This window comes from Neopelma chrysocephalum, unplaced genomic scaffold (assembly GCF_003984885.1).
Source record: "Neopelma chrysocephalum unplaced genomic scaffold, ASM398488v2 Primary Assembly neopelma1_61b, whole genome shotgun sequence".
In the NCBI taxonomy this organism is placed as follows: Eukaryota; Metazoa; Chordata; class Aves; order Passeriformes; family Pipridae; genus Neopelma; species Neopelma chrysocephalum.
Genome location: NW_020897717.1, coordinates 4,478,795 through 4,496,236, shown reverse-complemented (window position 1 = coordinate 4,496,236; position 17,442 = coordinate 4,478,795). Strand labels below are relative to the sequence as shown.

The window sequence follows — 17,442 nt, the reverse complement described above, 5'->3', positions numbered from 1 at the left end:
CGGGGCCGGGGCGGAGGGGGCCGGCCCTGCCCCCGCGGCCGGCGGCGGCCCAAGGTTTAAAGTGAGAACTTTCTGCGGGCGGCGCCGAGCTGCACAGCCCCGCCGCCGCGCCGCTCCTGCCCCGCAGCAGCCGCCGCCGCCTCCCCCGGGCGGGCCGTACAATCCTCGGCAGTGTCCTGAGACTGTACGCCCGCCTCGGGGGCGACCCGGCCGAACCGGACCCCGACCCCCGCCCGCCGCCGCCCGCGGAGCCCCCGCGTCCCGCGGGCAGGTGCTGAGCGCGCCCCGGCCCGAGAGGCGGCGCAGGAGCCGGCACAGTCGCCGCGATGACAGCTGACAAGGAGAAGAAAAGGTGAGGGGCCGCGGGCGAGGCGCCGGGCTGCTCGGACCGCTGCGTCCTCCTCTTCCTCCTCTGGCTGCCCCCTGCGGCCGCGGGACTCCCCACGGGCGGGCACCGAGGGCGGCACTGCCGGCGTGACGGCGCGGCCTCGCCTCCCCCTGCCGCGGCTCCTGTGCGAGGGCTCGACCCGGAGTCTTCGCGGGGACCAGCTGCGGAGGGAGTTGGTGTTGGTTCGCCCAGCCTGGGCGGACAGAGGGGCAGCGGAGCAGCGCCGCGGCCCTGCGGGGCAGCCCGCGCTTCGTCCGGGCCCCGCCGAGCCGGGGAGCGCCTGCCCCGGGGAGCTGGCACCGCGGGCAGCACGTCCCGAGCGTCCCAGCCCGGCTGGGCCCGGCGGAGGCTGCGGGCAGGTGCAACTGGCAGGCAGGGCCAGCCTGCCGGTGCGGGATGACTGTAGTTAGTGTACGCCGTGGCAGGGCTTGATATCAGCGAGGACTGAGTTATTAGGAAATTGGTTTTTCAGTTGAGGACGGGGGTTTTGAAGGTAGCAGCACCCTTAGCAAAACATGTTTCATAATTGACGTCGTGTGGATGTAATTGACAGGCTTTGTAAACACAAGTTGTATAAAGCTACTAGGTTTTGACACCTCCTCGCTGCAGCCCGAGACGCTGGACGCGGTGCGCGGAGAACTCGCATCTCCCGTGGTTCGTGGAGCGCCTCAGCTGTCAGCGGGTTTTCCCGCAGGGCCGAGAGCTCCAGAAGTGCCCAGCGCTTCGTCTGTCGCTGCCCTTCGAAAAGGATGTAAATCTAGGCATTCCCACACTGCCATAACGACCCTTTCAGAGGGAATCAAAATAACGCACTAGTGGTTTCGTACTTGCATTAGAGTGCGTTTTCCTCCTGATTCTTCAGAATGACCGTCAAAATAAAACTCAACAATCCGTAACACAGAAGTTATAGGTGGAGATTAAGTGAAGTATCTACTTGTGGCTCCAAAGCTATAAACAATCCCTGTGGATGAGCTGAGATAGGGAAAGCTAAGCAAGTGAATAAAGGTCCATGAAGTCTCATACCAGCATGTTTATTCAGTCTGTTTTATATAGCAGGCAGTCACAAGAATGACTTCATTATCAGCACAGGTTGCTGTTCTGGCTATAGATTCTGTTCATAAACTATGTGATTTACAGACTAAGAATTTTGTATTGTTATGCGTTCTATCCAGTCGATGATGCAGTAAACTTTAAGCACTGTTTTTTTATTTTTGTAATAGCTCCTTTTTTACTGAGTCACTCTATGACAATGTAATAGGGGAGGTAGTGTAGTATAAATCATACATTTTCCGTGTAGTTCTGTTTTCCTCAGTTTATCAAACATTAATGTATTAAGGTTAAACAATTGCCTCAAGTGTATTTTGTTCTAGGTATCAATCTTCTGTGCAGGGCATAAAATATACACACATTTTGTGTCTTCCTATGTTGAAAAAGAGAGTAAAAAATTCTACCACAGTGTGTGTAGTTATAAAAATGCGTTATAGTTTATAACAAATTATAAGAATGAAGTAGTGTACATATTGGAAATACACTGCATTCATTGTATCACCTCTTTTTAATGGGGCATTCTTAATCTCTTCAGTTTTAACCTCTCATTTTCAAGCACAGTGAGGGATCTAGCGCTGTCTAATCTTCAGGACTACACTGAGGTGCTTTGTGGAAATACTCTAAAGATACAACACAAACTTCACAGGACTGAAGTCTGAACCCTAATCCTGATCCTGTCGCTGATTTTAAGTATTGTGGCATTCAGTGACAGTTTTTCTGTTTCTCTCAGAAGTAGGCTAGTTATTATCTAGCTCATGGGATTGTTGCGTAAATTAGTGTTTGTGAAAGATCTGTGAGAGTGTCATACGAGGGATTTCAGACAACTCGCTTGTGCCTCCCTGTCAGTGTGCATGTGGATGTCCCTAATGGGAACATACCCTATGTAGCCTATTGAAGCAAGATGTTTTTCTTTCCTAATTTTCCAGTACTATTATAGAATAGGTTTATTGCCTTGAGTTCAACAGTTGTTGTATTATTTGGTTGATCTCTATCCAGATATGTAGCTAGGAACTCTTAACCTGACTTGCTAATGGCATTTATAAATCAGTTTCACAGAGAAAAGGTGGTGGGGGTGTTATGGGTAATCTGGTTTACCAGATTTCCAGGCAGCTCTGGAACATATGTTTAGAGGAGCAGTTCTCTTTACTATTTAATAAATGCTCTATGGAAGATAATATTTGATTCTCTTAATGGTCCATTTAATTTGAAGAGCATCCTCAGGTTCTTATTCAAAGCTCTGTTTGTCAATAGAAAAGAGCAGTTGCTTTATTTGGAACCAATGTTAGAGCACTTTCAAGAAACTGATTTCCCACATTTAGAGTTAGTCCAAGATACAGAGCCGAGATTAATATGATTATTCTTTTAACTTAATTTTTTAAAAAATCATTATCTACATGGTAATAAATACTTTCTTAGAATGCCAATAATTAGAAACTGGGAAGAGGAGGAATAATAACACATTTTAGCAAAATAGTAACAGCTAAGGAGGAAATATCTATGATCACTGTGAAGTACAATGACAAATAGTATGTAGGTCTCAATGTAATTAGAGCAGTCTGGTAGAATATCTTGGTGTGTTTTTTAATTATTTAGTCATCATATTTTTTTAATTGTTTGCAGGATATAGTTAGTTTGTTAGGAAAGGATGGTATGTTAAACTAACTGTTCTGGATGGACAACAGTGTATGTTTGAGGTTTGAAACCAGGCTCAGGACAAGTTAAATATGGCTGAGTAGGACGCGTCATTTGGCTTCACCTTTTCAGTTGTTTTGTTACTTGGGGATTTCAGTGCTGGTTTTCCAGTTGTATGAAAAATAAACCAGTTTTGCAGCTCAGGGTGTTTCTGTGCTAGTGGTCTAGCACGGTACTGTTTTGTGATCCTAGCTATGTAGTGTTATATTAATGTGTTTAAGGTCTTCTGGTCCAGATAGTAAAGAAACAGGATTGCTCCCAGTTATTGTCTAGGTAATTGACTGTTTTCAATTACCCTTTCACTTTGGGCTTTATTTGATGTTGAGCCCCTCTAATGAGACACTTTGTGCCTCAATTTTCACTGACCTTTTCCTTCAGGAGACTAATTCTGCCAAGCTGAGGTCACTCTTGGCCATTCCTCCTCAGGATGAGGAAACCATCCTGATGGCACAGCTCTCCAGAGCTCAGGTAGTAGTTTGCTCTTAATGGATGTAATTTGGATGCCAGGAAATGGGAGCATTTGGATGTGCCAAGGTGTTAAACTGCAGATTTCAGGAGGTGTACCGTCTCAGTTTTGTTCTACCTAGTATATTTTCTGTTTTAACATATGTCCCTATTGCCAGTTATATTACCTATTGCCTGTTATTCTGTGACAGTGCTGGAATAGACGATCTCATCCATTCTCTTGCCAATATAGGTTGTTCCTTATATTCTTGTAAACCTCACTTTATGCATTTCAGCTTATAATTATTGAGCTTTGAACACTTTCCTTTGCAGATTTTTTCACAGATTACTCAACTTCATAAAAAAATTGTTCAAGATTTGTTATTGCTCAACATCTCCCCATGCATAGCCCACGTATTTAATTTACTTCTGTTTGCTTCTGTGTTAACATCTGCCCCTGCAGTTTTTCTTATTTGAAGTTATCAAAAGGAGCTGTAATCTCCTGAATTCCTGGTGATCAATAAGTTGAAATTGGCTGTTTAACATGTGCTTAGGGCATGTCAACAATAAGCAATTTGGTCTTAATGTTTCAACACCACAAATACAGACATTTCATTGCTTGCAGGTCATCTTGAATGACCCTGGCCAGTCATACTTATCATACTTTGGTTTCACCCCTTCTGCTTTCTGCATTCACTACCCTTTCTGCATTTCTACAGATGTGGAGAGGGCTTTTCTACCAGAGGGTGGCCTAAGCATACATGAATGAGGAACATCAGGCTATGTTCCTGCCCCCATGTCTCCCTTTGCCTGCAATGGTATGCAGCAGAAGTTGGGCTGTGCTCTGACTTGGCGACCTGGCCTACTTGTGAACACTTTTTTTCCTGCCCAACTCCTGTGGCTTGATCTCTATAGAATCAAAGCATTTGAGCTTAATATTTGAGCATAATGAAGGCTGAATGGATTTTGCTGTGGAAATTGTGTGCAATGTGAGTGCCTCCCAGTGTGTACCATCCTCCCGAAGTTTTTGAGGATTTGTGCTTTGCCAGGGTGCTCCAGGCGCTTGCTCTGCTTGTGTTTAGCACCTAGAGTAAATTAAAAATCCATCACCCCTTGGTATACAGCACCTTTCTGTGTCATGTCCCTTTCTCTTCATCTTCTAATATCGGTCATCTTCTGTCATGTTTATCTCGTGTGGGTTATTGGGAATGTCTTGCGTATTGGAGGTACTTCACTAATACAAGTTTTTCGTTTATACTGCAAAATTCAGGAGACTCATCACGAGTATCAAAAATGCATCCTTCTGTCTTTCTATAATATTTCTTACTATGACGGATTCATAAACATTAAGGATTTTAGTTTTCAGGTTCCAAGCAGGAAGCTGCTGCTAGGTGTGGTGGGGGAAGAAAACTTTGAGCATTGAACTTTTTGCTATTATTTTCAAATGGGTATTTTTTGAAAACTGAGAAATAGGATAAACATTAGAGTAAGGGAATGAGCAATACAAAAGCATGTTGTATTTAAAAATAATTTAGATGCATGAAATGGATTTATTCCTCTAAAACTATTTGTGAAATGCTATTGTGTTAATTACTCCAATATTCATATTCAGTGGCATATATATCTTATTAGTTATAAATTTACTCCTAGTAGCTGGCACAAGGTTGAGAGAACACTTGTCTTAAGTTAAGAGAAAGTGCAAGTATGGATATTATGCAGCTGGCAGGTTTCTTTCTCATTTATCGTTCTTGTGCTCCATTTGCTTAAAAGGCAATATAATAAAGGCTGAGGATAAAAGTCTTGACTGTTTATTTAAGAAAGACCAACTTCTTTCTTAAATTTACAGAGCTACTTTTCATGAAGACTCCTGAAGTATGTAAAATGGGAAACTATTTTACTGTGCATTTGGAAAGTAGCTTAATGAAGTACAGTAAGCCAATTGGCTGATAAATAGTGTTCCCAAGTAACTAATTTAATTATGCTCTTTACTTCTTGAGCTCAAATCTAATTACGATTTTGGTTCTTTCCTCTGTGACTTTATTTAGGCTTAAAAAATTTAGCTGAAACAAAATCTGCCATAATAAATTCTGATTAAATGGGCATATTTAGGCCTGAAAACAGTTAGACTTTTAATTTAATTTACTTGACTGTTATTACAAAGAGTTTGAAGTTGGATAGCATCTCCATTATGCTTCTCTGTCCATTGCATTACATGATACAGCAAATATTAAATATTCTATTCTATGGAAACTCATCAAATGTGTTGCCAGACCAGAAGCAAAGTTGCTTTAGTTGAATTTTTATGTCTGATCTTCAGTCGAAGATGCGCCCTGGTCTTGACCCTTCCTCTGTGTGCTAATATGTGGAATCAGCAGGTTTCTTTGATTTAGGGGAATGTTTAGGGTGTTGCCTCCAAGAAGTGTGTCTGAAAAATTCAGAAACTTTACACATACTTTATGTTAGCCTGTGGGTGCGTGATTAATACTGGCTTGTTACAGCTTCATGAACAAGTTCTGTGCATCTGAGCAGGAGGAAAAAACACTTTGTTATTTTGATCCTGCTCTCAAGTGGGACAAAACCAGGATAATACAGCTCCTTAGTGGTTTTCATTCCTAATACCAATATGTTGAAGCATCCCCCAAGCTTCTTCATTCTACTGTGTATGTATTTAAACAGTGATTTTCTTTCAAGCAAACATTAAGTAGCATATGTTTTAATCTCAAATATTTGTGGAGTATCCATGGGACCAAACTGTTTTCCAAAGAGATTTCAACAACTTATTGGTGTTTCCAATAAGAAATGTGTCTCAAACTGCATCTTGGTTCAGCCTGGCTACTCCTCCGGTCCTTACTTCTTGAGGCATGTCCCTAAATCTCAGCTGTGACCTGCATGAATGAAACCTCCAGGCCAGAATTTGGACAGATTGTAAAGCAGGATTGTGAGGGAGAGAACAACAGGACTATGGCCATTTAAGGGATTTGGTTGGGATTTGTTTGCTTGGTTTTTTACTATATAAGTTTAGCAGGCATTGTCTTGCCATGATCTTAAGATAACTCGAAGCAACAAATACATCTCCTCAGCTATTTTTGCCCAGCTAGGTGTAGTGGTGATTAGGTCACCATTTTCTCTATAAATGAGTGCTTATTTTGCAGTATACCAAAATAAAAGTAAGCTTAACAGAATGATGATTCTTTCACAAGTATCTGCTTCAGACCTTCAGATCTGTAAAATGGTGGATGTATTTATGCAATAGGTGGTGGGCAGATGATGCTATTTCTTATTTATCTGGGCTGCTGTCAGACCTACCTTAAGTTTCTGTGAATTAAAAAAAAAAATCTGCTTTCTGCAGTGCCCACAACCAGTTTAAGTTTTGGATATCTTGTTCCTTTCGACCTGGAGGCTATCCCTGGAAGCTGGAGCCATAGCCACAGCAATGGGAGATATGGAGAGGTGAATGTCCAGCCTTAGGACTAGTGGGTTGCCTTACTCTTTTTTTTTTATCCCTACAGAAAAGTCATGAGTGCAGAGTGGACTCTCTTGCCTGCCTCATTCCCCCCACACCTCCAAAATTAGTCATGCCCTGTTGCTTTCATCTCCTTCCCTGCATCCCAAGCAGAACAGAAGGCTGAAGCACTGCAACATCTCTTTATGTTTGAATATGAAATACTGTGTGTTCAACTACTTCTACAATTAACAATACTTTTACAGTAACATTTTGGAGCTAGAGCAGTGTGAGCAGTCTCAGGAAATTGTGTTATCTAAGGAAAAGCTAAAATTAGAAGTGATATGGGGAGGGTTGTGCATGGTGGGGTTTGTTTGGTTTTGTTTTTGTTGTTTTTTGGGGGTTTTTTTGTTGGTTTGGGTTTTGGGGTTTTTTTGGGTTTTTGTAATTGAGGAGCTCTCCTAATGGATGAATCATGTGGGTGTGACTTATGGCACTTGATAGCAAACAGTCTGTCTGAAGGTAAATGTGCAATAAGATTACCAGGATCATTTAGAAACTATTTGGAACTACTGAAACGTGAACTTAATCTATTGTAAATATTTGTTACTCATTATCTAATATATAAAAATACATTTGGTTAGAGTTAGGCAAATGAAGGTAAGATACAAGGTGCAAGTTTTGAACAATGGGTTACTGAGCTGCAAATGCAGTTGGTAGACTGAATGTTTTCTGTAAAAATAAATATTTTCTTGGAAAATAATTTTCCAGAGCACAAGGAAACAAGAACTAGTGTTCTAGTTTTAGCTATACTGCTAAAATGAAGGGATTGGATTGAGAAATTGTCAAAACATTTGAAGACTGGTGAAACATTTTAGGTTTGGATTAATTTTTATATGCTTTCCTGGGATGCCCTACATTGTTAATTGAAAACCAGATCTTTTAAATTTCATTTGAATGAGACTTAAGTAATTATTAGTCTCTTTTTAATGTAAAGATTTTTTTCTCCTCCTTTCCTCCTTTCCTCCTTTCCTCCTTTCCTCCTTTCCTCCTTTCCTCCCTTCCTCCTTTCCTCCTTTCCTCCCTTCCTCCCTTCCTCCCTTCCTCCCTTCCTCCCTTCCTCCCTTCCTCCCTTCCTCCCTTCCTCCCTTCCTCCCTTCCTCCTTTCCTCCTTTCCTTTCTGGTGTTTGACTCAATTGAGCTTTTTTCCAGATCTACTTTGTTTTACTGAAATCCACAAGACACATACATGGTGGCTTGACCTCAGTCAAGTTCCTGTCTTCCTTTCAGGAGAAATTTTTATCTGCTAAACCAAGATATTAGGTACTCCTTTTACACTAGTCACGTGGGCCTCATCACTTGAGGCCTTGAAATCAAAAGAATCATAGTCTTTCAAAAACTGCAATCACATAAACAAGTTACCAGGTCTGATGAAGATACTTAGTCGTCTTTGGATTGGGTTAGGCAGGAAGTGTGACTTGACAATGGCAAAGGTCTTCTCTAGCTTTGATTATGTGAACAGCTCTTTAAAGACAGTAGTATAATTGAAAACATAGCAATAAAGGCCCTCCATAACCCCTGGCCCACCCCACTGGCTCCTGATATGACAAACAAGAAAGACAAAATATGGGAGAGATGAAAACAGCATGTTGCAGAATTTCTAAGTTGTTCTCAAAAGACATGTTCTTGAAAACCTGCCTATGTATGGTGAGAGAGAGAAATGTTTGCCTTTCCCACAAAAGCTATTGCTTTAACAGATATGATAATGTCTTGAAATATAGTTATCCCAGGTGATATTCACCTTTGGTGCAGTATATGTAGGTTTTTTAGGTAGTCAGCTGCTGAATCCTTTATATATATATAAAACTTAGAACACAGAGCGTGGTTTGCTAAATGACTTCAGTTTAAGGAGCAAATACAATGGCCTGAATAGGTTGTACGAAATCTTAAAAATGTGCCCTATTGTTCTTCCCTTCTTAAAAAGGGAAGCTGGTGCTAATTTAGTGTCAGATGCCTTATGAACTTTTTTAATCTACATGGGAAAAATCGATTAAGAGCTGATAATTTTGGTGCAAGTTTTCTAATGGTGTTCAGAAGTTACTCTATAGTACTTTTCCTTTAAGATATATTCATGTGCTCATAAGATAAATATTTACTTAGGTAACAAGCTTGAAGGAAGTATGAAGTGGGATGGTTATTAGGCAGTTTTTATAAAGGTGGTGGAAGTATGCTTTAAAGAACATTCCTTGTATTTTGTTTCACCATTAGCATATCTAAGGTATTTACTACCATAAAAAGGTGCTTAAACTCTTAGTATCACAGTTGTAGTCATTTGCACTTGCATTTGTATGATAAACTACAAAGCAACCCTATTCAGCCATTGTGTTTGGGATGTTCTGGTGTTGGTCTATAAGGCCTGTGCCTTCTTTCACAATGGTATCACCCTCTCTGCCAGTAAATTCTTGGTGTTATTGGGTACTTGTTGTCTTACTACTTCAAAGATCTTTGTGATATTTAAAAACCACCCCGCTCTGTATATCTACATTTGTAAATGGGGAATGTTTCCAGGAATTTGCCAAGCTTTTAGCTGTCTGTACAATTTGTGTACAAAACTTGTTGCAAATACCAGAGTATCTTCTGGGATTGTCTTGTTGTGCCTGGTTAGATTTTCATATGCCATTATGATGAAATAACATAGTCATTGGCTGATGGCAGTGACTGTATCTTCAGACTCTTAGGTATTTATGGAGGGTATTGACTTAAAGCTGATGGGAAATTTAGAACTAAAATGGTTTTGGAATGATCTATGGAATGTCAGCATCATACATGGATGTGTGAGAAGTTCGGCTTTAAGTGGCTTTATCATGCCATGGCTCCTTAGGCAGTATTTCTCTGGAATACAAACCTGATGACCAATTATAGCTATACTCCAAGATTTTTTTTTTAGGGTCTCAGTTGCCTCTGGTGTGTTTCATAACCTGTGAGAGAAGGTTGGACATTGGTGAAAATGCTTATGGTATTTTTTCTGTACAGCTTCTGCTAGATAACTTCTTCTAGGAAAGCTGCATTTGTCTAATTCACTGAAGGGGAAGAGCCTTTGGGAAGGAGTGAGCATTTTGGAATAGCCTGTGGATGTTGCCTTCACTTGAAGGAAAGAGCTGTCTTTGAAGGAGCAGCAGGGCTTTTTGCTTACTGCTGGCTTTTATCTGTCCCTGGATTTTCCCATTCCTTCTGTGTTGCAAAGGAAATCCATGACAAATGTGGCTCTTGGTTTACTTCTTCCAGTTATCCCCATATTGACCTGGAAGACTCATTTCCCGTTGTCCTTTAAGCTGACTTGTGTATTTCAGAGAATGCAGAGAGTTGGAATTTGCCAGTTCTTGCACTTGAGATGGATAAGGTTTGCTTGCAGAGGAGGAAACCAATACCTCATCTAGCCAAGATAGATCATGATGCTCGGTCTTAATAAAATAGTATTACTTATACTTTTAAGGAAAGGTAGACATTTGCGGGCTGTTGACCCCCTTTATTGCTTAATGCAGCACTTTTATGGGAGTGATTAGGAGGAAGATTTCTTGTTTGACCGAGGGAACAGAGCTTGGTTCAGCTGCGGGTGGGCTGGTTTTGTGCTGCAGCTGTAAGATTATCAGTTAGTGTTAATATATCTACTTCTTGGTTTTTCCCCTGTAAATGATTTGAAGGATGTGTTTATTGCCATTACTAATCAGAGGAACATTTTTATGGTCACATCCTTTCTGTGCTCAAGTTGTCTTAATGCTTCTACTGGCTTTTACGTAACAGCAAAGCCGAATTTATGTTCCCAATGATTCACAAAAGGGGACTATCCTGTTCGCTTAGGCATGTGCTGGCTTGAAAATGAAATAGAAGCAAGTGTGGATATCTTGAGGGAAGCATAATGCTGGTGTTTCGAAACAGCCATTATTTCTCATTTAAGAAAAACCAGCCCCCCAACCCTACTTTTGTTTTTCAACCACACAACTGGCCTGAACAAAGCCTCTCTGGCATGAGGACCTGGGCCAAAATGCAGTGAAGCTGAATAAAATCGTGTTTTGGATTCTATCTCTTGAGCTTGTTCGCCACTCTCAGTAGAGCTGGCTGTGAAAGCTGGGTCTGGTAACTGACCTAGCTGCTGAACAGCAGCTTCAGCAAGTGGGTCTCGCCTCTGCAGCTGCTTCTCCTGTCTCCTTTCCCCTCCACACACTCCCTGATAGCCCTTCTTGCTTGGCCCAGCTCTTTGTCCTGTGGGGTGCTTGGGACATTGGCTTGGTAATGTAGCCTGGACAGTGTGACTGATTGCTGTAGTTATCCTCGACCCCCAGTCTGGAAAACTGGGATGGTAGTATATCCTTCCTTCCACCCTTTGTCTGTCTTATTTATTTAAAATAGATAGTAAACTTTTTAAAGTAGGGGCTTTCTATGCCTAAGACAATGCTGTAGATGTGTTGTCAAGAAGCTTGTGCGATAAACCTAACTTGAAAATACTGTAACAGGGGGTTCTCAAATGGAAGGAGTTTGGTTATCTCTCACTCTTATATTGCCTGGTTAATTGCTTTCTTTACTGCACTGCTCCATATTATTCCTCAATATGTAGGTTACACCCATGTCCTGATGGGTGACCCACGCCTTCGCTTGCTTCACCTTTGAATTTGTCCCTCCTGTCATATAAGATCCGTGTGCAATTTAGCCGCCCCAAGCAATTGAGGAGATGGAGTGGTGTTGGCGGCAGGGGATTGCAACACCCTGAAAGCATCTGGGAAATGATAAAACCCCTTATTCTTTCAGATTTCATCACAGAGCAGGCAACCCACAGGGTGAGCAACCCACAGGGCAATAAGAATGAAAAGGAGGATTTGACCATCATGCTAAAACCAGTCTTTTCTGCAGATGTGGAGTTCAGTAGGGTTTCAGCCGGCAATCATTTGCTCTTCGTTTCTTTGAACTGAGAGCTTTAAGAAAGTAAAGCGGTGCTGATATATGGGGTTCACTTGACATCAGTTTAGAGGTCAGCATTCACAAACTCCTTCACACAGACTGCATAGACTGAAGCCTGTGAATCTTCATTCAGTTAAGGCTTCTCCTGCATATGAGTGGCAAGGTTGGCCTGAAGATGGAGCAGGCACATTCTTCAGTGTAAAGAAGAAACACTGAGAAAACCCTAACATTTTATACCGACCTTTTTTGGCAGCTTTGCATACTGTATGCACAGGCCCTGAAGAAGATAATGAAAGAATCTGTGTTACCTGTATAGCACCGCTTCTTTCCCTTTGCCTGCCAAATCTTAGGACAACATCTTCTGCCCCTCAAAACTAAATGTCACTGTAAACATGGTATAACTGAATTTTAGCTTCTCTAAGGGCAATTATGAAGCAATGAACCACAGTGACCACCACTATTGCTTTCTGACACTTTTTAAAAAATTCATTTTAAAGGAGTCAGATGACAGCCAATGGTGCTCACTCAATAAGTAGTGACTTTTCAGTGCTCTTTCAACCTGGAGAATAAAGTGAGCAGGGAGCAAAGTCTGCATTGCAGGTCACAGTAAGGTTTTCAGGTGCAGTGATGGCTAATGTGGAGCAGAGGTGAAAGAGGAAGAGTGCCTACTGCCTGACCTGTTAAAACCTTTAAGAAGAAATCGTGCCAACGTGAAGTCATTACAGAGCATTCCTTTGGAAGGAGTCATGTGATGAATACACTGCAAACATAAAATGATTTCATGTTGTATTACATTTTGAGTAGGTTACAGCTGTGGAATGAGCTTACCGAGTAATTTGTGTGTTGAGCTGTGTGCTCCTGTTGGGAGGGTTTCTTAGTTTCTGTTTGTTCCTTACTTAATAGATGAAGTACTCTGGCTTTTGTACCAAAAAAACCTCCAGCTTCATAATGTCTAGAACTTTTGTCAAAGTGGGATTCAGTTTCTGCCTGAGACCTCTGGGTATGGCTTTGTGAAAATACCTTTGAGGAAAATATGATGTCAGCTGTGTGTGGTATGAACCTTTATCCTCCTAAAAAAGAGTTTCATGATGGTTTCACTTGGGTTCTACTTCTCTTAGCTGGTGGATTAAGCAAATGAAATGGTCAAACAGTAAGGTATGAGGAAAGCAGAGTAAGCATCTGTTCTTATACGGTTACTTGTATAGGAAGTCAGTTCTGATTCACATTTGTAAGAGGGAAATATTTGGTGGGCGAATCTATTTCAGTGCACTCTGTTTTGAAAGTATTTAGTTTGCTCTCATACCAGGAGATGTTTTAGGACATACAGTGTAGCCATGGAATATGAAATCACTGTATTGAAGGAAAATAAAGGGAAGGCCTCAACCTAGAGATGTACTTGCTGTTGAGAGTCAAAACATCTCCCCCTCCACCCTTGAGAAAGTAAATGCTTTACTGCTTGTGATGGTAGGTATAATATAGTTTGTTGTAGCTGAATATGAATTGCATATAGGAAGTTCAGAGAAGGATTTTGGCTCAGTGAACTACTTGGAAATGAAGCAATCAAAAGAAATTTTAACAGATGATGAGACAGTGATTAGATGAATTATCCTCTTCTAGCTTGTTTTCTTAAGGTTTACATATTTTCAGTGTGTCTCTGTCTCCATTTCTGACAGAGCTGTAAAGATCTCAAGAATATTAAATACCTGGCAATAGGTGTTGTGACGGCTTCAAGGGAAAATTGCAACATGAGCGTGTTCCCCTGTAGAGATGAGAGCCTTCTGTGGCTGAAGAAGTCCAGGTGCCAGCCAGCTACAGGCTTTCAGCTTGCTGTGCCACAGGTACCAGGATCCACCAGGAGCCTGCAGAATCTGGAGAAATGTGTTTTTCCTGGTGCCCTTGTTGGAAAAACAGCTTGTCAGTTTTGTAGCATGGTTCACTAGTTAACCTTTGTGGTGTTTAAAAACTTACTGTGAAATATTTGCCTTGCCGTTTGGTAGAAATAGGTACAGATAGAATGCTGTTCCTTACCCCAGGAATTTCTGAGTGTTTCTGTCTGCTTAGGCCTTACTGGTTTTGGATGAAGAAACTGCTGTGCAACTATGATTAATACTAACACTCGATACTGTGAGGTGTTTTAGACTGGCCACATTAAAACCACCAGTGTACGCTTGACTCAGGCCCTGAGAAGTGCAGCTGGACTTCTTTCTGCTGGACAGGAATTGCTGACTTCAACTGGAGAAACAACTGCACTTCTCAACAGCCATGACTCTGAATCCGGCTGTAGAAAGATCTGTTTTGATTGGAGAGGTCCAACTGTGTGTGCCTTGGTGTTGATTGTCAGGGTCATGATTAATTTTGGGCATTGTTATACTGGCAGTAACAATGAAGGCATTGTCACCACTAACATTTTCACTTTCCTGTGTTGTTGCAGTGCTTGTTTAATTATTTTTGCAAAACCAGTATGTTGTGGGAACCTTTTCATGTGCAAACTGGGTTGAAGGCGGGAATCTCTTGTTAGGAGTTGCATATGTTTTCTGTTCCCATAAGCAGTGAAAATGATGAAAACTTTTAAAATTGGTTCATTGGCGTTGGCAATCAGTATCTACTTGAGATCTCTTTAGACTTCTCAGAATCACTTCCCTCAGACAAGGCAGTACTACTGTTTGGGTTTTGTTTGTATTATGTATTTGCTGGAAGGGGAGCACTATTGTGTGTTTTTTGAGGGTGATTACAAACATAAAATAGATTCTCTTGAGAACGCTTTGTCTACTCTCATCACAATTGGTAATTGTTTTGTGTTGTGTAAGACTTTGCATGCTGTGCTTCTTATTTGGCAGCGTGTGTGTGCGAACCTCAAAATGGATTTCCACCTCCAACATTTTATCATTGATGTTTTAAAGGTGAATCCTGGAACAAAGCATAAAACTTCTCTGAACTCATTGCAAGATGATGAATGTTTACCAGATTAAGGCAAATTTTTTCGGTCATTTTGGAAACCAATTCTCAGAAATGAAAAAAAGGGCCAACCCCCAAACAATTACTTTTGACATGGAAGCAGACTAAAATAGTGTAGTTATGTGCAAGGTGGGTATCAACTTTTTGTGCCAAGCGCATTTTCTGAGGTCATTCCGAAATGCCAAGGGAAAAGGAATCCATAACCCTCACATATCCTATTAGCAGAGAGCCTTGAGGTAGAGATGGGCAAGATGCATGGAAAAAATGAGGCTTTAGCCAAATGTTTTCTTTGTAGGTCACTTATTGTAGTTGAAATTACAGAGAGTGTAAGAACAAGTGATCTATTAGCAAAGCCATGAAAACAAACCATTTGCCACTTCTAACAAATGTTGGCCCAAAATATGCCTCAAATTTTAAAAATAAGTGAAAACTTGGTGAAAAGTAAGACCCGGGTTTATCTGCATTTCATCAGGTACATGGCGTCCTGGAATTTAGCCCATTGGCAAAAGCAGGGGGAGTGTTATCCTTTGCAGCACTGGGAATGTTCTCTGCTGAATTTGGCGCCAATGACCGAGCTTTGCTTGTTAGCTGAAGTTCACACAGACTCCTTGCCAGGCCTGCCCAGAATGCTGTCTCCTCTGACTTCCTGTGGTCTTGCATAATATTTCCTTGCTTCTTGTATAACTGCAGCTCATTCTGGTCACTGCCCAGTTTATACGGTCGACTTTTTAAAAGGCCAGTCCTGCAAACGTGCAGCTGAGCCATGTCAGTGGCAGGAGGTGTCCCGGTGGTGACGCCAATGGAAGCGCCCTTCCTCGGGGAAACCGCCGGCAGCGGGGGTGTATGTCAATGCCGACATGTCTGAAGGCAATAAAGTTGATTGCTGCAGCCTTGTGACAAGATAAGCGTGAGGCATGACTTCAGATTGACTGCACCTCTGTAACATGTGCCGCTGTTGCTCTGATTTCTGTAACAAATATAGGCTTTAATTAAGGGTGGGGGAGGCAGCACCGCGCGTGGTGTATGTAGTGGTGTAGTAGTGACTAGCAACGAGTCCCTACATTTGCCTTGAAAACATGTTCCAGGTATCCAGAGTATTTAATGATAGGAATTTCAGAAAATAATATTTTCATTCTGCTGAGTTTTAATGCTTCCACAAAAGTAATTTCTGCATTTGTCTGTGGTTAAAATATGCATTAGTTTTGCATTCCTGTTGAAGCAAGTGTATTTATTAATGTTTACCATTTATGTGTTTTGAAAGTGAATTTCATAGCAGTTTGTGCCATGTCTCTGTATTTATGCTGATTATTTTCCAAATGTTTGTGTTTGCACATGTATTTATGCATAGAACACTGAGTGTTATTACAGAGCTTTGTCAGTAACTCATTTTCAGAAAGAAGCTTGTCTAGCATGACACTATCTAGAACCCCCTTTTGAATGTAGTTTTCAAACTGTTACTCATGTACTGTTCCTGGCATGGCTTTGGCATGGCATGGCATGGCAGACCTGTTCCTGGCATGGCTTTGAAAAGCTGAAGAGTAGAGATTATAAAATAGTCACTTCAGTATGTTTGTAAACTTACTCAATAGACTGTACTGATTTGTGTGTTATAGTTCTCAGGTCATGTATGGTCTTTTAATTAAATGCTGTCTGCTGTGAAGAAACAAGAATCATTCTAAGAGAATGTATTAGAATTGATTTAGTTATCACAGTTATGTGAGATTCTGTTTAAATTGTCTCATAACGTCATCTTTTCCATGAATCTGGGTTATCCAGTTGTCGTAGTGACTTTGACATAGAAAAATTCATGCTGGCTACACATGACTTCTTGCAACACTGTTTTTTAATCTGATTAATTTAATGGAAAATAAACTTTTACTGGTTAATGTGTGTTATGAGGCAACTTTCATGGTCAGTTAAGTGGTTTATTACCTTGTATTCTTAGGATCAACATTTTAATTACTACAGTCCAACTAATATAATGCTTGGGGAATTGTTAAAGTAATATAATAGTGATACTACTTACACCTAGCAGAGCATGTTTTAGTATTGGGAATGCCAGCATTTCTGGGGGGTGTGCTTTATATATGTACATAAAAATAGATAGATACACACTGCATTTTTGGCAGATGGATTCAAAGCCAGAGGTCCTAGTAGGGCTTGACCATACAGCTCTAGCAGCATGGTTACCAAGTAAACCAGGTTCACCTCAACACGTTTTGACCAATGATGGAGAAAAGCCACTTTATGTGCAAGTACCAAGCTTGCTCCTCACTGGTGGGTTCAGAGTCCTGGATAAGCCATACAAATATGAATTGTATGATAGAATTAGACTGATGCTGTATTGATCCTAAGATTAGGGAAGAAGCATAAGAATTGCAAAAGGTGATGGGCTGAGAATTGCTTAGCCAGCTAGAGAACACAGTTCACTGTCAGTAAAGAAGGATTTTCCCTCTAAATGGAAGCAGTTAGAGAGGAATGTTAGGACTGGACAGTCTGTTTCTTTTAGAAAGTATTTGTC

At 41.2% G+C, this 17,442-nt stretch overlaps 1 protein-coding gene across 1 annotated transcript in view; it reads left to right on the top strand.

The window, feature by feature from the left end:
• Positions 1–119: 119 nt before the first annotated feature.
• EPAS1 (endothelial PAS domain protein 1) overlaps positions 120–17,442 on the top strand; it is a 78,480-nt gene continuing 61,157 nt past the window's right edge. The window contains exon 1 of the mRNA XM_027682019.1: positions 120–352. Coding sequence (XP_027537820.1) covers positions 327–352 — 26 coding nt within the window. The 5' untranslated portion in view covers positions 120–326. The remainder of the gene's footprint in view (positions 353–17,442) is intronic.